At 40.6% G+C, this 22,700-nt stretch overlaps 2 protein-coding genes across 3 annotated transcripts in view; one reads left to right on the forward strand and one right to left on the reverse strand.

The window, feature by feature from the left end:
- Positions 1-229: 229 nt before the first annotated feature.
- Positions 230-5,742, forward strand: STARD5 (StAR related lipid transfer domain containing 5). Its single transcript, XM_026648555.2, has 6 exons — positions 230-389; positions 1,356-1,405; positions 1,531-1,663; positions 3,066-3,183; positions 4,450-4,543; positions 5,178-5,742. The coding sequence occupies exons 1-6, from the start codon at positions 300-302 to the stop codon at positions 5,323-5,325; spliced, it is 633 nt and encodes a 210-aa protein (XP_026504340.1). The 5' UTR covers positions 230-299; the 3' UTR covers positions 5,326-5,742.
- A 6,313-nt stretch (positions 5,743-12,055) lies between these two features.
- IL16 (interleukin 16) overlaps positions 12,056-22,700 on the reverse strand; it is a 63,462-nt gene continuing 52,817 nt past the window's right edge. For both annotated transcript variants that reach the window (XM_026648322.1, XM_026648321.1), the window contains exons 17-23: positions 21,056-21,194; positions 18,743-19,910; positions 17,136-17,319; positions 15,915-16,016; positions 14,514-14,766; positions 13,079-13,204; positions 12,056-12,538 (exon numbers count right to left, since the gene is read on the reverse strand). In XM_026648322.1, the coding sequence (XP_026504107.1) occupies positions 12,333-12,538; positions 13,079-13,204; positions 14,514-14,766; positions 15,915-16,016; positions 17,136-17,319; positions 18,743-19,910; positions 21,056-21,194 (2,178 nt within the window). In that variant the 3' untranslated portion in view covers positions 12,056-12,332. The remainder of the gene's footprint in view (positions 12,539-13,078; positions 13,205-14,513; positions 14,767-15,914; positions 16,017-17,135; positions 17,320-18,742; positions 19,911-21,055; positions 21,195-22,700) is intronic.

The following is a 22,700-nucleotide window of genomic DNA, read 5'->3' on the forward strand; positions in this document are numbered from 1 at the left end:
ATGGAGCAGCCCGCAGGCGCCGCGCCGCCCAGCTGGGGCGCTGCTAACCCCCCGCCGCCGGGGGCGGAGGCTGGCGCTGGCGGCCTGGGAAGCGCAGCGGGCCCGTGCGCTGGGGGGGCCCGCCCAGGAGCCCTGCGTCCCTCTCAAGGCACGGGCAGCTCCATCAGGTGAGTGGGAGGCGCTGGGCTCGGCCTAGGCTGGGAGCTCCTATCGGCGAGAGCCCGGCCCCCTGTGGGCGGCGGCTCCTCCTGCAGCCGGCCCCGTGCAGCGCCGCAGCCGAGCCGAGCCGGTCGCTAGCCATGGCTTACGAGGAGCAGGTCCGCTCGCTGGCGGACACCGTGCAGCTCTACCGGAAGGACCCGAGCGGCTGGCGGAGCTGTAAGCGCACGGTGAGCAGGCTGGGCCCGGGCTCCGGAGCGAGTCCAGTGGGGACATGGCAGCTAGGCTGCCCCGCTTCCATTTCTGCCCCGGTTCCTGTTCCTCCCCCGCGGGAGGGCAAAGCCGGTCACTGGTGTGTTCATCTGGGCGCTGCAGCAGGAGGGTGCTGGATCCCCTGGGTGCCCATTCAAACCATGGCCGGTCCTGCGGGGTGCTCTCGCTGTGGTCTTCCTGGAGTGCCCATCACCCTCGTGGCTAGGCGCCAGTGATAAAGCAGGGTCGATGGGGAATTAGGAGGAGGCGCTCAGCCCCCTGCAGAGTAAGGCCCCGGGTTATTTTTCCAGCTTTCTGACTCTACTGGCAAAGTGTTAGCAGCTAACAATGATCACAACTTTGTTGTGACCGTTCAGACCTTTATACAGTTCAGCTGTTAACTGTTAGCTCTCTGGTTAGAGACACTGAGGTAGGATTTGTAATTAAAATCTTTGGAAGTTATTGTATTTGCCAGTCCTTTAAATGAGTCAGTAACCACTGACAAAGAAAACTAGCTAGCACAGTTGTCAACTTTCACAAGGTAAATAAGCACCCCGACTTTCACAATAAGCCAAAAATCAAGCTAATCCCATTTCAAAACAAGCCAATCCCTAAGAACCCCAACACTCTATGTGACTAGATCCCCCCGGTGTGCAGTCTGGGATGATGGTGGGGCCACTGTGCATCACTACTTCCCACCCCCCCTTGCCCCTGCTTGCTGGAAGCTGATCAAAAAAAAGACAGAACAAGCTACAAGCCAAACAAGCTATAAGCCAAAAATTAGCCAACAGACAACTCACAAGCCAATTAAGCCAAAACCAAGCCCAATTTCTGCATTTTTTTGTGGGTTTGGAATGTCTGCTAGCTAGCTGTGGCAAAGAGATTAGCCTGTTAATTGCTACATCAACTCTGAAGGCTGTCTTCACTTATTTCACTTTTGATAGAATGAAGTTTCAATTTATTGGAGACCATCAACTGAGTTTTCTGGCAACATGTAAGTAAGGTATTCCAAAATTACAAGGGGGAGAGGAAGTGTCTGTGTGTGAGCGAATATCTCTTGTCTGTTGTTCAGGAGAAAAATTCAAAGGTAATTTTAGTTTCATGTTTGTTTTCCTACAGATACAAAGGAGATGGAATAGTCTCTGCGAGTCCTGAGGCTGTCTGGGAGTGCTTAAAACCAGAAGCTGGTGGACTTAGAACAAAGTGGGACCAAAATGTGAAGGACTTTGAGCTGATTGAAACTATTAGTGATGTAAGTTCCATGAAAATGATAAGGAGCATTGTGGTTAAATTCTCATCACATAACAGATCTGTTACAAAAATCTGAAGAGAAAATTATGTGCTTATTACTATAAAAATATATTGTAAAAATAAATAAAATATGTACTTGGGGCACCAGGAATAATTAAACCCATGCAAAAATATGTCAGGTGAGGTTTCAGTGAGAGCGGAAATGGACCCCTATATTTTCAGTCACATTTTTAGTGCCTTATACTGTATCTTACAGTGTAGACATAAACAGATATTTACAAGATCCTAAAGAAGGTATTGCAGCCTGGTGTGTGTATCTCACCCACAGTCTTAAATCACTGTTAGAAATTGGTAACCAGGAATTCTTTTGTTTTGAACAAGCTGTACAAAATTGTTTTATTTTGACAACGTAAATCTCATATGATTTAAAATGTTTGCATGTATTTACACAATACACTGTAACCCCTTTGAATGAGTAGCTATAGCCTGTTGGCTAAACAATACACACTTCATAACCATTCTAATTTCAGAACTGACTCCAAAGTTATATTGTTTTATCATGCTAACTCTTATAAGTGTTCATAATATTTTAAACAATAGTTGTTGGTAAAAGAAGGTAATCTTAAAAAAAATAAAATACACAAATCTGTGTTTAACTAATGAAGAGGTTTATCATGACCCAACAAATGCAAAGTCATTTATATATTTAACTCAGCCTTTAGTTCAGGCATTTTGCCATCACAGCACATACTGCATTGAACTCATCCTGCCTTTCTTCGGTACCTCAAGCACACCAGCATGAGTGCAGGGAACATTCAATTGAATTTCAGAGCCCTTTATTTTTATCAGCTTGTGAGAATCTTCGAGTTATTTAGAATTAAATACAAAAAGATACATTTGTAAATCACATATGATAGAGTCTTCCATTCTGTATTTACAGACTTGTCCGGCTTAGATAACATTCACCAATGTGGTGGAGCAGATGTTTAGATACAAGGGAACTGTGTTAAATTTCCTGTGGGATAACAAGTTATGCACCAAGTTTGATGTAACAAAGTTATTAACTGAAATTGGAGTTTGTAAATAACTACATCTATGAGTATATCCGTGGGTGACTCTCTTCTTAAAGAGCATTGTGTTGCTTGTTCTTATGGCATTGGATCCACCTCTCATCACTGTATTTTTCCCATCAAAAATGCTCTTGAGTCAAGACTCTTAGCTGATACATTTATTCACGCTGAATAGCAAGTTATTCCACAAATTTGTGTAACTGAAATAAATGGCACTGCTTGTCAAGTAAGCATGAGAAAAGATATCACAATCTCTCACTTACTATGTTAGAAGCACATCACTGCATTTATATGTACATATACAGTGATTTAATGCTGTTTTGTATTTTGTAGACTATCTCTATATGCAGAACTCTTACCCCATCAGCCTTCATGAAGATTATTTCTCCAAGAGATTTTGTAGATGTGGTGCTAATTAAGCAGTATGAAGACGGGACTATAGCATCTGCTGGTAAAATATTTAAATTTCCAATCCATTTATATTATATTGTATTGTATTACATTTTATATTAACAGTAAGTTAGTGAATATAACTGAAAATCTTTCAGGATATATTCTTTTTGTTTTTCAAAATATATATATATATGTTGGATATACAGTAAAAATCTTGGTCAGAAGATGCTTAATCAATAGTTATTAGCAAGTATTAGTGCTTAATTACATCATTATCATCATATAGAATATCAGCAATATTTACACTCTTCAGTGAATGATTATACTGTTTGCCTATCATTCCTTTTCATAGTGTTCTTCTGAGAAGGAATAGATATTTCAGTTAGTATTCAGCTGGGTACATTTTTTAGAACCTGTAGAAGTGTCTAAGAAAGTCCCTTCGGAAGCATTGCCTCTGAACACTTCATAGGATGTACTGAAAGCTGTTAAGTTTTGCTTAACTAAAGACCGTGAAGAGATGTGCCCATAGAGCACCCCAACAGTGATTAGTTTTCCTGCAGAGAGCAACTATTTCAAGCTGCTGGTACTATGTGCATATATTCATCTTTCTTTCTTCCCGTTCATTTACATCTTTCATTAAGTCTTAAATCAAGAGTGTCAATGCCCCACAGTTCCCTCTTTGGATCACCAGGCAGGAATCTTTCTCTCTCTCTCTAGATAGATATAGATATGTGCAGTGAGCTTATGCCTTCTCAAAAGACCAAGAGAGGAACATCTTTGTGAAATGCATTTATCTTACTTTTAGATTAGCGTGCAAGCAACTTAAGTTACTATTAAAACACTGGGTGCCATAACACTGTATAAGCCCAATAAATGTCTTTTGAAGTGCCTTGGTGTACAGTCCATACCAGCAGAAATCATTCCTATAATGCATGCAGTACTTTGATTCATAGATTTGATGGCCAGAAGGGAATATTATTTTTATGGAGATATACCTATCTCATAGAACTGGAAGGGACCCCGAAAGGTCATCGAGTCCAGCCCCCTGCCTTCTCTAGCAGGACCAAGTACTGATTTTTGCCCCAGATCCCTAAGTGGCCCCCTCAAGGATTGAACTCACAAGCCTGGGTTTAGCAGGCCAATGCTCAAACCACTGAGCTATCCCTCCCCCCAGATAGCTATGTTATGATCACCATGCATAATACAGGCCAAAGAACATCAACCTCAAGAATCTTTGACTAGCTTTCATCGTAAATGCCTTTCAGCTGGTGGTGTTTACTGTGGTAGAAAACTTTTACTGTTAAAGTAATTTTTTTTCTTATAGCAACCAATGTGGAACATGCACTCTGTCCTCCCCAACCAAGATACGTGAGAGGGTTTAATTATCCCTGTGGTTGTTTCTGTATACCTGTTCCAGGGTAAGAAGTCTATTTGAATATTACATATGCTGTACTTGAAAGTCCTATCCATAGCTATCATTTGTATGTATTAATGTGCACCATTCAAGAGAGAACCCTCTGGCAGTTACTGGTTTATATCTGGTTGTGGCTGGTAGACATTGTCATTAAAACTGAGTGATGTTCAATGCCCCAGGTGAAATGAGTTAGTCTCTTTTTTCCATTTCCTAGCGGACATCTGTTAACATTACAGAAACTATCATCACAGTGGGTATCCTTGTTGGCATTCTTAGCTGAGAAGCCAAGGATTAAGAATCCGGTTCAGTAGAACACATAAACATGTGCTTAACTTTATGAGTAGTCCCACTGACTTCAGAGGCAATTCACATACTTAAAGTTCAGCATATACTTAAGTGCTCTGCTGAATCAGGGCCTAAATTAATTGGGAAATTTACTATCCTTTCCTTGTAGGGGTAGGTAAAGGCACATTGATGGGAGAGTAATCGGGAAGTTTGCTTTGTGCCCATTCTATGGAAAAGGCATAGAAATATTTATCCATAGATAACACATCCCAAAGATAAGAAATCTTATAAAGTCCTTAATATTTTACACTTCTGGTTGTAAGATAACTTGCACTGATGTTTTGTTTTCTCAGGGAACCAGGCAAGACCCAAGTCCTCGCTTTCTTTCAGACTGATCTTGGTGGCTATCTTCCCCAGACTGTAGTGGACTCATTCTTTCCGAGCAGCATGGCTGGATTTTACAGCAATCTGACCAAAGCGGTAAAGACAGTGAAAACTTGAGAGGCATTTTCTCAAAGGAAATCCGAGTCTCATTGCTGGGACTTAGAAGGGAGGGTAAGAAAGGCTATTATTGGTGGCATAACAGATTAGATTAAGATAAAAATGGAAGAAATGATGGGATCAGAAACTGACCTACAATGCCTTTCTAACAATATAGATATGTAGGACAGTTGAAGTGGGAACAAAGTCGCAGTCCATTTTTAATATAGGATTTATTATTTTTGTACCTGCCTTTCTGTTTAAAAATGCACTACCTTGTGATACTGTATTTTTGTAACTATTAAAATAAGTGACATTATTTCAGCAACTAACAGTATTCTAGAGGAAGTTCTGCTGCCCCCTCCTGGAGGAGAAGCCACACTTCAGGCCTGTTGATGATCATACTTCATCAGTGTAAACCAGGTTACTCCTGAGGGAATTCTGTGCCTAAAAATTCTAAAAATTTATGCACACACTATTTTAAAATTCTGCAAGTTTTATTTGTCAAACAAATGTGGAGGCTCCAGCATGACAGTGAGGAACACAGACCACTGGCTGCACAGCCTCCCTTCCCCATCTCAGGACACTGACTCGGTGGTAAGGTTGCACTCAACCCTGACACAGCATCAGGGCTGGGCCTGCCTCAGAAACACCCCAGGGCCCTGATCCTCTGTGCCAGATGCACCAGGTGTGGGGCAGACAGGCTCAACCAGGCAGGATCCAAGTGTGGAGGGGCTTGGTGTAGGGTGAGAAGGTTCTGTATTGAGCAATCGGGGTGCAGACTGATCAGTGAGGGGTCTGGGTGGGTGGAATCTGGATGCACAGAGGCTCTTGGTGGTGGGAGGGGGTTCCAGGTGCAGGGGCAATGGGACTCTGCAGGGGGTTCCAGGTGAAGGTGGTTGGGCCTCAGTGGGGGATCTGGGGGAGGGGGGCTCGGCAGGGGTGGGTCTGGGTGCTGGGGGATTGGGGATCCAGGTACAGCTAGCTGGGGTTCAGTGGGGTGGGGGGCTCGTCAGGGTGATTCAGTTGCAGGGTGGTGTGGATACAGGGGGGCTCTAGATGCAGGGGTTTAGGTTCAGCAGGATGAGGTTCAGGTATGGAGCGCTGGGGGGGATCTGGGTGTATGGGGTGAGGATTGGCGGGGGGGGGGGGGGCGGGGTAGGGGGGGTCCAATGCAGGGGGTTGGGTGGACGGGGGAGCAGCTCCCAGTACAGCAACCCCTCCCCCGCAGCTGAGGAGCGATGAGGGGAGGATGCTGAGCTTCCTACAGCTAGGGGAGGTTTCTGGGGGGGGTCTAGCAGCTGATTCCGGTGCAGGGTAGGAGCCACCATGGTGATTTACCTCTCCACCAGCTGCTCCAGATGCCTGAAACGATTTGCCTGCACTACTAGGGAAGAGTGCGTGACCGCTCTTGCAGCTTCCCTTTGCTTCCCTATCAGAAAATCATTTTCTGCGGGGAAGCAAAGAAATCTGTGGGAGACATGAATTATGCATGGGCGCAGAATTCCCCCTGGAGTAAAACCAGGAGCAGCTTTGCTGAAGTCAATGTAGTTCCACCAGTATAAGTCAGATCCGAGGGAGCCCTGTTATGTCTCAGATTCTACCTAATGACCCATATGAAACAATGTTCCTTTCTTGAAGGGGAAGAGTTAGCTCTTTTGCTGCTTACATCAGTATAGTTTGAGATATTACATTGGGACCAACCCAAAAAATGGGGTAGACCACAATGAATAGGGTAGGTGAGAATGTATGGCCCACTCATTCTAGACTATAAGGGCCTGATTCAGCATGTGCTGAAGTCGGACTAACTTCAGTGCTAATGTTAAGCATATACTTAAGTGTTTTGCTGAATCAGAGCCTAATATCCTCAACCAATTCACAGATCCCTGGGCCTTGTCCTCTCCCATCATCCCCTCTCTACCCAAAAATTCTGATTACAAATTGTCATACTGCACTGACATAATGGCAATAAATAAAGAGATGTATTGAAGCACTTTACTTGTCATTTTTCTAACTGCATTTGAAATGATCATGCATTTGAACAATTTTCCAATATGTTGTTGAAAGTCTTGTGAACTTGTGAAAAGTCCTTTCTGTAAAGTGCTGTGGACTAATCTTGACTTGCTTGTTCATAAAAGTAGGACGTTCTTGTTTGTCTCCAAGACTGACACACCTCATGGCATATCTTAGGAAATCAGCTATTGGTGTAATATGCAGTGAAGTATGCAGCCATCGAAAATATTTATGTAGCTGGTTACTTAGGTAATGTCAGAAGTTATTATAAACAGCATACTATTCATTTATCCTTTTACAAAAGAAAAAATGATAATTTATGATTGTTGAGTTGCAAACATGTAAATCAGGTTGTAATTTTCATGCTTTTACTTTATTAAGTATTTATTTATGTTAATACATTTAAATTTCTGTTCTTGTATTTGTTGCATATGTGGTGTGGTTTATGGGACATTTATGTACAAATATTTCCACTGTAGTTTTTAATGTATATAATAGAATTTTAGGGAAGGGGGGTTAAATTTTAGTCTCTTTTGTGACTGGGGTTTTTAAAACTTGCCAGTATGTGTTGCAAATTAAATAAAATATTTTCTCTTTCACATTTTTGTTCTTCTGAATTATCCTTTAACTCTGTCATAGTGTCCCCTCAACTCCCATTGCCAATGACACTCAAAGGAGCTCTGCACCTTTCAAGATTCCTCCGTGCTCTGTTGGAGCTTAAGGCCAATCCTGTGAGGTTGTGAATGCCCTTAGCTACTCGGACACTATGGAGATGGCTGCAGGATGAGTACTTAGGTAGATATTTTAGTGAGGGAGGAGAGTACTCAGCACCTTGCAGGATTGAGCCCTTCAGCTTTTGTCTAGTCCTAGTTTTTTGGATTTTTTTGTTTTTAACTTAGACATACTGCAACTCTGAAGAATGACAAGTGATTTTGTGAGAGTGGTTTGGGCGCCTGTCCTGCAAAGGCTTAGGTTCATGCTTAACTTTATGCACAGTGAGTGGTCAGTAGGACAACTCAAGGTGTGTAAAGTTAAGTACGTGTGTAAAGTTTTTGCAGGATGAGGGCCTTGTGTTGTTCAAGCACTCAAAAGATCAAGGGTTTATCTAAACCTTAGGCCTGATCCAACCACCTTCACTCATGCCTGTAGTCCTTTTGAGGTCAACGGCATTACCCATGAATAAATATTGGTCAGAGGGACAGAACCAGAATCTGAACAATTTAAAGGATCGGTCCTGTGAGGTGCTGAGCACACGCGGTACAACAAGATCTGAGGGTGTTCAGCCCATCACCGGACTGCTCCATGAGCCCTCTACTCTGCCAAAGTAGGCTGGAAATTTGTAAGTACAGGCTGTCTTGTAAGATTTCTGGGACTTCCTGCTTTGGGAGAGACTGGAATACTGGGAGACACTTCTGTTTTACATGGTACATTGACATTTCTGCTTTTGGTGTCGGCCAGAACCAGGAAATGCAGAGGTTCAGAAACCCAAAAGACTGGTAACCAGGAGAGGAAGGAGCTGGCAGGTGATCTGAAATTATTACAACCTTTGAAAAGCTTGGTTGAAGTTTTGGATGATTTTTTTTGTTAATGACTAAAGCTGATGCTAGTGCAGGCCGCCCTGTACAAGGACTGTTATTTCTTCTTGTGGGAAGGTATCCTATCTCCTAGAACTAGAAGGGACCCTGAAAGGTCATTGAGTCCAGCCCCCTGCCTTCACTAGCAGGACCAAGTACTGATTTTGCCCCAGATCCCTAAGTGGCCCCCTCAAGGATTGAACTCACAACCCTGGGTTTAGCAGGCCAATGCTCAAACCACTGAGCTATCCCTCTCCCCATGTTATGTTCTCTAAATACAATCTCTCTCTTTCTGCCCTGTACAAGGACTGTTATCTAATACAATCTCTCAGTCTTTCTGAGCAAGGCTGTGAAAACCCACAAAAAGAGTTTGACCTGGCTTTTGCAGACTTGAGCCAGAACAGAGCTAACGAGCTCAGGGCCTGCTTCACTGTACAGCTGCTAAAGTGATCATTGATTCAGATTTTTCATGTTATCTGTATCAGTGGCTCTCAACCTTTCCAGACTCCTGTGTAGGAGTTTGATTTGTCTTGCATACCCCCAAGTTTTACCTCACTTAAAAACTACTTGTTTACAAAACAAACATAAAAATACAAAAGTGTCACAGCTCACTATTACTGAAAAACTGCTGACTTTTTCATTTTTATCATATAATTGTAAAATAAATCAATTGGAATATAAATATTGTACCTACATTTCAGTGTATAGTGTATAGAGCAGTATAAACAAGTCATTGTCTATATGAAATTGTAGCTTGTACTGACTTTGCTAGTGCTTTTTATGTAGCCTGGTGTAAAATTAGCCAATATCTAGATAAGTTGATGTACCCCCCAGAAGACCTCTGCATATCCCTAGGAATACGCATACTCCAGGTTGAGAACCACTGATCTGTATGGACAGCTGCTTTTAAAATTTTGATCTTCCCGTATACACACTGCGGAAATGATATTTACTTAGAAGTGGCTAACCAGATGAGATTTCACATAGCGAGAGCGCTAAACAGGAAATTGTAAAATATATACTGTGCAAAAAAAGGTAGTCATGGCTTGACTAGACTCTTGTATTGCTTATCTTCACATTGCCTATTGCTACAATATTTCTTTTGACTGTTGATTAAAGAATAACAATTGCTTTTGTGCTTTTCAGGAACCTGCCCTTTAGGATTAACACCGTGGTATGTAATAATCGGTGATCTTAATGTTATGTCCCTATATTAACAAAGCAGGTCGGAGGAGACCAAAAGGACCACAGGGCAAAGAGGCATTGTCTTGACCAAACTAAGCAGCAACTTCATCTGTCATAAGACCGCTCTTTGGAGCAGGGACTGTCTTTTTGTTCTGTTTGTACAGCATCTTATATAATAAGACTCTGGTCCATGACTGGGGCTCATGGGGCATTATCATTATGATCATTACAAATCATAATGATAATGCAGTGCTAGGTAATAAGAGACTTATTTTGAAAATGTGGGGCCAATAAAAATGTGCAAAAACGTGTCTCGGTGTTTAAGGCCATTGTATATTTTAAAAATAACAAAACCTTAAAATTGTACTAGCAGTGGTAACAGTGGAACAATCCATGCTTGGTGCTGCCTTCAGCAACATCTCTTTAAACAAAGAGGGGGGGGGGGAAATAGTTGGACTGTTGAACCACCGATTCCGATACTCTTAGGGCTTTTTTGTCATTCATATTGATTATGCATTCATTTACTGTATCTGAACTAGCATGAATCACAGAATTTGTTCCCTTCTTGTCTTTTAGTTTTAGCACAATAATAAATTAAGCAAATAAGTTACAGTTTCATTAACTTTCTGTTCATTTAAATTCTATTATAAGTGATAGAAATACATGGAGGCGATCAAGGAGGTAATATCTTCCAGGGTACTGTACTAGTAGGTACTGAAGACTGGTCAAATCTTGGGGGTACTTACAAACCTTGACAAAGATGCTGTAGTACACTATTTTACACAGAACTCTCCATTTGAAGCAATGGCATGCCTTGTGTAACCATCAATGCCAGATTTGTCCCCAAGGTATTTAGTATTTCCAGTCACTAACTGGCTCAATGAGCCTTAAATCCCATAATCAATCACTGATATTTTCATTTAAAATACTAATGCAGTGACGTTAAAAATTACACAAACTATATATTCAGATAACTAGGTTCAGTTCTAAATGTGCTCATTCCTCTGGCCCAGATTTTTAAAAGTATTTAGGTATTGCTTTGCTCAGTGTTGCAGGGCCTATGTCTCATTTTCAGAGGTGACGTCAACACTTAGGGACCCATTGACTTTCAATGAAGTGTGACTTTTGATGACTTAGGCTCCTGAATCATGTAGGCATTGCAGCACTGAGCAGAGCAATCCCTGAATGCCTGTCAAAATTCTCAACCCTGTACTGAGGATATTTTTAATTCACAACGCAATGCCTGGGTATGTTTCACAGTAAATACTGGGCTGTGGTACAATGTTCTTCAGATGCATGTGCTTAATTCTCACTCAGACAAACGAGATTTGCATTTATATTAGCTTGATTCTGTACTTCCTCTGATTTAGGGGTGGGGGTGCTGCAGAGAACTAGTCACTCCGTGTTTCAGGGCTGCTTGGCCACTGAGCAAATGATTGCTGTCCAGTGCAACTCTAACTTACGTGTCCGACTGTTACACCAGGGGAAGATAAGATGGAGCTCTGCTACGTCCTGTCCCGTCCTCTCCTCTCCCTCTCGTGACCCCAGAATACCCCCAAACATCCTCTCTTTCCCCTTACAATGGGGGTGTGGGGCAACTGGTGTAGAAGGCAGCAGAGCCAGCTTTATGCTAGCAAAGAATTCCCCTTCTCCACTGGGCGGCCCTGGCTCCTTTGTGCTGGATAGAGCCCATCCTTCTTTGGCTACTTGCCCTGTCTTCCTCCCTTCCCCATGTGCTGGAAGCTGTGGGGAGGGAAATTTAGGAGCCAACCATTTCTATTCTGTACCCACTGAGAGCTACCCTATGTTACAGAGTCCCCAGCTAGGGTTTGTGGTCAGTCTCTGGAGCAGGACTGAGAATCTGCCTTAAGGTTTTGGCCTGTTTCTAATTTTCCTTAAATTTGGTGGTTAAATTAACTTTGCACGCTAGTCTGTGACACCATCAAATTGATTTACATGGGATAGAGAGTACTGCAATTTTCACACATTTTATTACACTCATTATATGAAGACCCTTTTTTAGTCTTCTACAGTTTTCAACAGCTGCTTATGAATATTGTAAAAGGAATTGTGAGCATTTTATATCAGTCTCTTATTCCAGACAACTTGCTTTGAGGTTGCAAAGACATCTGTAAAACTTGCAATATGATCATCTGCACTTTCACAATATCTCTGCTGTGTTGGTAAATGGCTTTAAGTAATGAAATGTTCTGGGTTTGTTTGTTTGTTTGTTTTGTTTTAATACTGGCAGCAGTTTCATTCTTCTCCTTGCAAAGTTTCAGATGATTTGGTGGTAACAGAACTTGGATTTTTCCTCTTGATGATAGCAGTGATGGGCCCATCAGGTAATGCCTTGATGATATTCCAAGCTTCAAAACGGGTGAGTCCTTGCATAACAATTGTGTGCACTTGCAATAGCTCATCGCCAGGCTGAACAGTGCTGCTTTGTTCTGATGCAACTCCTGTGGGGAGACAATGAATTTACTTCAGTTCTTTTGTGTGGGGAAATCTTTTGTTGTTGTAATTATGGATAGCTGTACTAGGACGTTACATGGAAGATGTGCACAGCTGATGCACCAATGGAGAATCAAGTATTTGCCACAGTGCAAATGTAGAGACCTCCAAACCATTGAACACATTGTGAACAAGTGCCCCCTTTTTTCATTTCCAGGAGGTATAGCAAAAGTGCACCCTGCATCTTCTGAAGCCCTCAAATGGATTTCAAACCTTTCTGCTGACTTGTAAATGTTGCCATTTCCATGCAAAAGAAGAAGTGTGTTTCTGTATAAATGGTATAAAATGTGTCTGGTCTCATTACAGAGCAAGGAGTTCATCCCGCACAACGAAATGTAATGCTGCAGTTTAAATAAAAATGATCATGGACTGGATCCTCATCTGGTGTAGCTCAGTCAATGGAACTACTCCAGTTTACCGCAGCTGAGGATCTGACCGTGTGTGTGTGTGTATAAATAGAGAGAGAGAGAGTGTTTAAACACCTCTACCTTTAAAAATCCTGTTGATGATGATGGGTTTATCTCCATGGATGGAGCCTTTCCCTCCTTCCAGACTGAATCCTAAGCCAGCAGGTGTCTTTTCCAAAGTTACAGTGCAGATTGTGTCTTCAGTTGCTGGAAAGGAATAGAATGGTATCAGGAGGGGTACAAAATATTCTGAAAAGTGAAAACATCTGAACAAAGGATGAGTTTTTGTTTGTTTAATTTTTGTATGTAAGTAAATGATAGAGCAAAACAAGGCAGAAAATGACAATTTTCTTCATCTTTTTGCTCACTGTAAAGTTGTTAATTGCTCCTACAGAAGGTTATGTGGGGGCGGGGGGGATGTATTTTTAGTGTATTGAAATCTGAGCGGAATGAATAGGTTGGATTTAATATAAACGGCATTTGCTTGAATTACATAAACATGCTAGAGACACATTAACATTTCCATATACTGTATATATTCCAAAATTAAGTGTTCAATACAAGTGACCTGATGGTAAGATTAAAACTAATATTACCTAAACAGCCAGTAATGTTTATTTGGGGTATGTAAATATGATTACAAAGCTCTGACTTCTGAAAAAAAATCCTAAGAATGAAGATGATTCTACAAAACTGTATGTCCTCCATATGTTTTGAATATAGCCAGCTGGTGTGTTGGAGGCCAGAGTATGATTTAGGTAATCTGGAGAAAGTATCCTTTCAAATAAAATATTTTTCACAACACAGGAACTTTTAGGGGCTTGAAATGAAAGTTCATTACTACTCCCATGAGTAGCCATTACACATGTAGTTAATCCTGTTAACTGTGCTTGACATTATCTGAATTTTTTTAGAGCTCCATTTTGAGGAATCTTACTTTTTGGTGCAGTTTAGTGAATTATGTAACGTGTCTATATAACTTCTTAGTAAAACTAACAGACTTATAAAATCTTTATTTATTGCATTTTCCCAGCATACCTTTTCCCCACCAATATTAATTGATTTTTTTGTTCATACACAGCTGAGCCCCAAATCAGCATCTACCACATAATTATACAGAATAAAATAGCATATGTTGTTTTACATGAAATTGTCAATATTTTATGTTACAAAATTGCAACTCTGATTTATACTGAAGACTGCATAGATTTCAGTCTGTAATTTCATAATGATTATTTATATATACACCTAGAATCTTGATTCAGCTGATAGATTTTGCAGGACTGGGACTTTGGACAGCAGAGAGCAGTATCAACTGAGTAACAGGTTGTTTAAAGCCTACTTCCCGGATTTTTAAACAGTTGTACAACTTTTAATCACAACTCCAAGATTTGTCTAGCTAAATCCCATGCAACCCTTTGTAAAGGGCAAGGATTCTGTGGTGGTATATACAGGGAGGTATATAAATATCTAGATAGGTAGTGGATGTGGTTTAATGCAGGTGTAAAGTACTCACTAGCTTCTGTTGAGGTTTCACTTTCTGTAGAATACGTAGTAGAGTCAACTGAAACATTAAGACTTTTTTCTTCCTCTTTAGCTTTTTTAGTCACTACGACGGCTTGCCTTGGCGGCCGAGCCTGGCGCATGATCGCCAAAGCATCGTTGTGAGTGGCACCTTTAAGAGACTTCCCATTAATGGATAAGACTTCATCTCCTTTCTGGATAGTTCCTTCCTGAGATGCTAGTCCATTAGGAAATACTCTGTGAACCTATTAGAGACCCCAACCGCCACAAAAAAAGAGAAGACGTGACTAAGTCTCACAGTTAGTAAAGTTGAAATGTGACACATTTTCATTTCTTAGCAAGAAAGAGAGCTGATTTTTAAGGCTCATGGATTGTAATTGTTGTGGTAGAAGCTTATTAAGAAACAGGAGATACTGGGTGACTTGTAGCTGGTACCACCTTATGCTATTAGCCATCAGATTTCACAGAGTCTAACCAGGTCAGTCATCTTGTCCTGAACCTGCACCATAGACTTAAAAAAGAGAGAGAGTCAGGAGTCTGAAAAGAGGGATTGGTTATTTAGTAGATGACCATCTTCTTCTGAGTCCATGCTGAATCTATGCTGCAGTAGGTACTGTGCTCCTGAAGGCCTTCATCACTACTGATGATTAAATATCCCATTGCACTTAAAATAGGCATGCTAATCCCAGTTTTCTGGCAACATTTCATTCCAGTTTGCTAATTATCTTCTGCCACCATAAATTCTTTTCCATTTCCTGCCCTATGCTGCTTATGTAGGGTTGCTGGGTACTGTTAAGGAGCTACATTTTTAAAAAAGGAAGTTCTGAAAAAATGGAGTGGCAAAATTAATTCCATTTTTCTTTTTGTCACTCAAACTTTTTCAAAGTTCGAAAAGTTACAGAGTAGGAAAAGGAAAAGATGAGGGGAAACCTAGATATTGTTTGTTTGTTTGCATAAGGTGACAAAAAGGGGAAAACCCCAAAATCTGAAAAAAAATTGAAAACCGAAATGAAATGACATGAACCTCAATTCAAAATTAAAATTTTGTTTCAAAATTTTCCATTTGAAATATTTTTTTGCAGAAAGTTTTCATTTTTGATGAACCCCCCCTTTTTTGAGAGAGAGAGAGAGAGAGAGAACATTTTCCAGTTGAAACTACATTGTCCAGCTCTAATTTTTTATTATTTCCTTATGTATAGACTATCATTCCCACCATATTCTTATTTTCTCTAGCCTTGAACTTGCCCAGTTTCTTTAATCTGTCCTAATAGGTCTTAGCTTCCAAACCTTTTCCATTTTTGACGTTCTCTTTTCAACCCATTCCATTTTTTCTGCCACCTTTTTTTAGACTGAATGTTTATTTTGGGAGTATTTTATGAGTGATGCTACTTACAGTAACAACTTTGTTTTCTAGATCGATTCCTCCTGCCAGGCTGAATCCAAGACCAGCATCTTCTTCTTTATGCAAAATTGTAACCTGAATATCATCAAATTGCTAAACACAGAAAAAAAAAAATTTCGGATACATCCTACTATAATTCAAGATTACTAGAAGATCTGTATATTTTCTTCTGTATCCACTGTGTATTCTGCAGTGGCACTTAGATGGCTAAGATAAACTCTGTATTTGTTTTTATTTAATGGGCTAACTTCACCTGGGTATCATATCTTATGAATGAGTTTGTGTCTAAAAGTTTTGCTGCTTCAGTGAATGTGCTGTAAATTACAATATATTAAAGATCACTGATCACTACTGAAATAGATATAGAAAATATTATTGGCTCAATGGTGAGAACTATGTACATGGTCTTCTAACTGTGAGAGGAAAAAACTTTTGTTATCTACAACTCATCCTACTCAATGAATAATGGTCTGTGGCTCAAAAATGACTTCTAAGCTGGGTTGCTATTTTTAATGTACATTTTGTTAAAGTTTTAATTGTAACAATAGCCTGGAATGAGCTGTTTCAGTCTGTTACCCTTTTAGATTACAGGGGAAATTCCCTTTTTTTTAGTAGCACATACTCAGAGTTCTTAAGGATTCAAGTATAACACTCTTTCTTAAGAGAAACTGATTCATTTATCTTCACTTGTCTCATAACAATGTGCTTTTCTGTAGCTGGATGCATAGGTTGGTGAACAGGCCACTGAACTAAGCCTAGATTTTATTCTCTGCGCTTCCTCTGATTATATGATCTTGACCAAGCCATTTAGACCAAAGTCTTCAGAAATGTCCATTGCTATTGATTGCCCAAACGAGAGACAATTAAGGCCTGATTTTCAGCTCTTCTGAGCTCCCACAACTCCTGTTGAGTGAAATGGGTGTTCACTGCCTCTGAAAATCAGGCCTCTTTAAGGTATCTCTAGTTGGGTACCTAAAATTGGTGCACACTTTTGAAAACGTTGGCTTTGCCCTCTTTGCACCTCAGTTATCCCATCTGTAAAATCGAGCTGATAATTCTTAGCCATCTTTGTAAAGAGATTTGAATTTTATGGCTGAAAGAACTGAGCGTTACTATTACATATTAATATCGGTGTTGTGTTTGTAAGAATTTCACATAGCAAAAATTAAACACTATTCTTTCAGAATAGCGTGTACAGAAAAGTGGACTTACCTTTAAGGTAGCCTCATCTAGTGATTTTACTTCTTCTATAAGCTTCTTTAATTCTTCAGGGGAAAGCAGAGAGATGACTGACTGCCCGGACACACCAGATGCTTGAGATGAACAGTGTTCCTGTTTCTCTTCCTCTTTCCCTCTGTCTGTTAAACTCACAGTATAGTCTCTCAGTTCAGAGAGGCTTTTCCATTTTGAAAAGGGAAAAAAGCAACATTAATTTGTGATAGCAGCTTCCACACTGTGGCACAGAACAGGCAATTCTGGAATCTTCATATTTTGATCATACTAGAGTTTAACTGGTAATGGGCCAAGTGGTTCAGATCTCTATTTATTTGTTCCCAGTAATGCCTACTGTGTAACATACCAAGAGGTGGCAGGGTTGCTGCCTCAGTGATGACACACTTGTGTGAGCATTCACATGAAGGAATAAGAGCCCTCTTGAAACTTTGCCCCAACTCAAATTGAACCTTCCCTGGGCATTGGAAAAAAGTTCAGATAACTTTTTTTTTTCTTTTTTAATGTGACTCCAGACTTCCTAGTTATACCTGGGATTGGAAACAGGGGTAGCAAAAGTACCACACTCTTGTAAATATATCAGACTCTTGTGAGAGAGGTTGTTTTCATTGTGTTTCAAATTTGAGCTAGGAAATACCCATCCCACTTTTGCAGTTACAAAAGGTTCAGATGCGTACCTGAGAGTGCAGATGCTTATCCAAACCATAACCCCAAGGCCCATGACATTAATTCATCACAAACTATAACCTTTGCAAAAGCTGTTAAGCACATAGCCTCCCCCTCTTTATTTTATGACACTGTCACATCACACTAACACCACAGAGGGCATGTCTGCAAAACAGAGACTAGACTAAAAAAATTTCTGTACAATATATTTTGAATTACATACTGGGACACCCTTGGAGAACAGGAGGCAAGGTTTGGGAGGTTCCCCTCCTGCTTTTAAAATAACTTCCCCAACATTTTAATTCTAGTTTATTTAGCTATTCTTTTCTAGATTCCTCACCTGGTTAGATATTTATAAAATATTATGAAAAAATGGTTATTAAAAAAGTCTAATGTTGATAACCTGAGCAGGGCAAATCCTTATAAGAGGCAAGACCTCTCTGGGGATGTGCAATGCATTGTTTTGGGGAAGGTATGGAACCCGTGCTGGCTACTTCATCTGGTGTAGCAGCAGTCAGACCTTCTCCTTTACTGATCCAAAAAGACCATCAATGCGCTGATATAACAGCAGAACTTGGCCTAAAATGTTGGCAAATTGGTAGCATTGAAATAAAGGGGTAGGAGCAGCTGTATGGACTTACTCTTGAAACTGCCCCAATATTGGGATTAGCAGTTTTGGGTCCATTCTTCTGGCTCCAAACAATGGAGAACCTAGGGATATTGTTCTGTGGCTCAAAGAAGCTGGCAGCATAAAAGCTTAAAAATCTGTTATCAATGGCAGCATGCATTCAACTGATCCTTTACATTCCTCTGAGGAGTTGTTAACTTTGTCTACACTCTAAGCAACCTATACTCCTATCTAAATTGCCTGAGGTGCAAATTGCTTTGTGCAGTGTGTGGGGAACTTTAATATGGTATCTTACTTAAGGGAAAATCCAGTGTCTGAATGATGACTCTCACTCGTAGATGAGGGAGGGGTCCCATTCTCTTCCATGGCGTGCTGAGATGATGTTTCCAAAGTGCTCCATGGATTGTTCCCAGAAAAGAGCGGAGACTGAGGAAGGCAAAGCAAAGATTTCATTAAAGCAGATGACACTTGATTGCTGATGGCATAGATTTTGCTGTATTTTTCATCATTTGTCTTCATCATCTCACAAGACTGGTTAGCAGTAAGGGGGAAGCTTCGTGTTCTTTGGCTCTGTGCTTTTGCTACTGGACAGTGAAGTTCAGTGGCTTGTGAAGATAGTAAATCCAAGGAAATTTCAGTACTTGTGCTGTTGCTTCTCTTTGGACTACGAGCGAGTGCCTCTTTGGGAGAGCAGGACCTATTTAGGCTCAGAGTCTCGACTGTAACCACAGATGGAGTTGATTGTAGTTGGCTGTTATCAGAACCTTCATTATAAGTGGCTTGGTTTAAATGAACGGCAGGTGATTCTGGCTCTTTTGGACTGGGAGAGTTTTCTTTCTGGACTGATGGCTTTGGGCTGGGAGAAGTTTGTTTCCGGACTGATGACTTTGGGCTTGGAGAATTTTCTTTCCAGACTGATGGCTTTGGGCTGGGTTTTCTGTTTCCTTTTTCAGGTGACTGAGGAGCACTGAAAGTTTCAAAGGAGTTTATTCTCTGCTTTATTGATGATCCTCTGGGTGAGGCCCGGGATATATTGGACCCCCGTTCTTTGCCAGAAACACTCTGGAGGTCAATGGAATTTTGATCTGCCCGTGTGTTGATATCTGAATTTCCTTTCTTCAAACCTTTTAGACTTTGGCGAAACCAGGCTGGTTTAGGTGCTACTGGAGGGCCCTTTTTCCCAGTGTCGCTTTCATCTGATTTGTAGCCTTTTGAACCGTCTGCGTCTGCTTCTGATTTCTGCAGCACTACCTCTGGGCTGCTGGGACTTTGATTTTCTTCATTTGTGTTGTTGTTGGGATCTAAGTCTAAGTGACTGTTTTCTTCACTCATAGTGGGATTAAACAAGCTTTTGATGCAATCAGAAATTCTAACCCAGGGGTCTTCTGCTGTAGTATCAAGACTGTAATCTACCCGCGGTTGTCTTCTAAGTACAGGTCTTTGTATTGATGAGATAGGATTCCCTGTGTTGTAGAAACAATTATTATACATAAGCTTTCTTTTCATTCCCTCCATATATCCCTTTCCATGCATCGCTGCTGCTTCACTGCCTGTGGGCTTCTCTACACTCGAGCCTCCAACAGGTTATTTAAGGTTACAACTCTCAATCTAAAGTTCTGCTTCATTGTGGCAGAAGCCGTCTTGTGCTGATACTGGATTTAGCTGCAAACCCAGGCTCTTCGGTGCCTGCCACTTCCCTCAAGGGACATGTAACCTCTGCAGCTAAGCCTCTCTCCTGACGTACGGGGACACTGAAATCATTGTACATGCTACAGCACTGTCATGTTAAAATATAAGACTAAAATTATCTCATCTCAACTACAGCAGATTGAACTAGCTGGTATCGCAGCAGATAAAAAAAGTTTTTCTTCCCTTTCTGCATTTTAAAGCAGGTTCTTTAAATATTCTCTCTGAGACCTCTCTTTGATTGATGTGTCTACATGTCTCTCCAAATGGATCCGTGCACTTTCCTAGTGTATACCATTTTCTCTTTGATGTAGGATGTTTTATATATCATGGACTTATTAAAACTCTTACTGACTGACTATTGGTGCAGACAGGACAGTGGTGAAGATTTTGGGGTTTTTTATGAAAATTTATTTCAGTACAATGAAAAGAATCACTGCCCAGGAACTGTTGCCATTTTAAATACTACTAGCTACCATTTCACTTCATTTCACGAACAGAATCAACAGTGCATCAACTTCATGTCAATTATCTATATTACATGCTGTTCAGTTTTGAAACTATAAATCAAAAATGTCCTGTGGCACATGCTAAAACTAAAATTCAGTAACACTCAGTTTTTAATATAAACAAATAAAGTATCATCTGAAAACAACTAGTGATTCTTGTACACCGATTACCACTTATTCTCTTTAATAACAGACAATCTATTCATCTTCTTTTGGTGTCATTCACACTTTGAGTCAGAGATAGTTAATGCACAATTGTGTAGAAATTTGTCTGTTCACCCAGTAATTTACCGTTTTGCTGCAGTCTGTTTTTTAAAGATGGAATTGAAATGAATGCAAAACTCATTAACCCTGCTAAATATTTTATGCACTCATAGAGGTTGCTTTTGAAGCAAATGGAATGAAACACCTACCTAGGTTTGCTTTCCTCTCTTGGTCTCTCTCTGCTGACACTTCAGCTGAGTATTCAGTACCTCTTGGTGTTACAGAAGTTGCAGAGAGACTGTGTGTTATAACTGTTTTATTTCCCTGTAGCAGCAGGTCTCCCGCTTCCTGTGGAATAAACAGGAAATAGAACTATGTCAAAACGTAATCACACAAACCACATTATATATGAGATGTAGAAAAATGCTCTTCATTTTCTTGTTTTTAATCTGAGAATAAATATTAAACAGCAGTAAAACTGATTTATTCTGTGCTCCAGAAAAGGGAGCAAAATATTTTATGTATGCATGTAAACACATTGGAAATTTTTTTTTTGTTACCATCTCAAATTTTGATGGATTGTGTATGTTGTGTACCACAACAAAGCAAGATATTGGCTGCTACGATTTTAGACTTCTAAAACCAGCCACACAGTAATCTCTTGCAAATCAGTTAAGCAAAGACAGAAAATGAACTGTCTAGCTTCTGTCTTTATTTTACACTGTGCTTTTCTTTGTGGGTCCTTTACCCCCAAACACAAAATTGTAATGAGCCCAATTCATGGCTGGAACTTCAAGACTTTCCCCCCTTTTGTTCTTGGTTGGAAATGCAGAATGAGGGGTTTTGTTTGAGGTCATAGTAGATGCTACTGGAGGCAGCCATTTGCAGATGCTCTAGAATTACCAGATTACTATGTAACTAACGTCACAAAGTTACCATCTGCCAGAGCTCCAGTGTTACTCACAGGAACCATGAACAAGCAAGAGAGAGAAATTCTGAAACAAAAGTGAGATTATCCTGTAAACATCCGACTACCTGGCAACTCCTGGGCATTCTGACAGTGATGGGGTTAGCACTTACTCCTCACGAGTCCAGTAAAGAGTTTACCTCCGTCAAGTCCCTGATCACTGCTGGCTTTGGTAGTCTCAATCTGGGTTCATTTTCTAATCACCTTCTGGATGGCAGCACCTTGTGTTCAGTCACCAAGAACAACTCCTGTCTTTTTAATATGGCGTTACCTTAACTCGCATCTTAGTGTGTGCTTATCCCTCACGTGAGACCACATGATGAAGTGCAAATGGTTAGAGTAGTAATGAATGATTTTCATAGGGACAGAAAGTAAATTATCCTAATTCAAATTCATTTTAAGCATTCTAATGCAACTAGCTTTGCATCTTTCTTCCAGTTAGGAGCCTGATCTTGTGTAACACTGCACACCCAGATCTTCAATTGAAATGAAATGGGAATTCTGGAACACACGATTGGATCCAACTGACTGTGTGCTCCTGGCTGGTAGGGACGGTATCTACTTGCATATTGTCACAGTGCTAAGAACACCGCCAGTGCTTTATAAATAATAGTTGTGGTCTGTAAAATATTACAGTTTAAAGCACAGTCAAAATTTTAAATCAAATAATTTTGGCTTGAAAAAAGTAAGCTCACAATCTGCGGACACCGCACACACAGCCGGGGCCAGTACTTCTCAAATTGAGTAATACGACATGTTTGAGAATAAAGGAAAATAGAGAAGGGCACTAATAAATCTTTCGCTTAATTATCTGAAATCCATTTTGAAAAGTAGTAACCTTGTTTTCTATGCAGCCAGGGCTGGTTCTGGCTTTTTTGCCTCCCCGG

The sequence above is a fragment of the Terrapene carolina genome, unplaced genomic scaffold (genome assembly GCF_002925995.2).
Source record: "Terrapene carolina triunguis isolate 2854851 unplaced genomic scaffold, T_m_triunguis-2.0 Scaffold67, whole genome shotgun sequence".
NCBI lineage: Eukaryota > Metazoa > Chordata > Testudines > Emydidae > Terrapene > Terrapene triunguis.

Bases quoted from the DNA above. Each gene is read 5' to 3' on its own strand.
- STARD5 (XM_026648555.2), top strand. From the start codon at position 300: ATGGCTTACGAGGAGCAGGTCCGCTCGCTGGCGGACACCGTGCAGCTC. The intron at 1,406-1,530 runs GTAAGTAAGGTA...GTTTTCCTACAG, and splicing joins ACTGAGTTTTCTGGCAACAT to ATACAAAGGAGATGGAATAG. The intron at 3,184-4,449 runs GTAAAATATTTA...TTTTTCTTATAG, and splicing joins CGGGACTATAGCATCTGCTG to CAACCAATGTGGAACATGCA.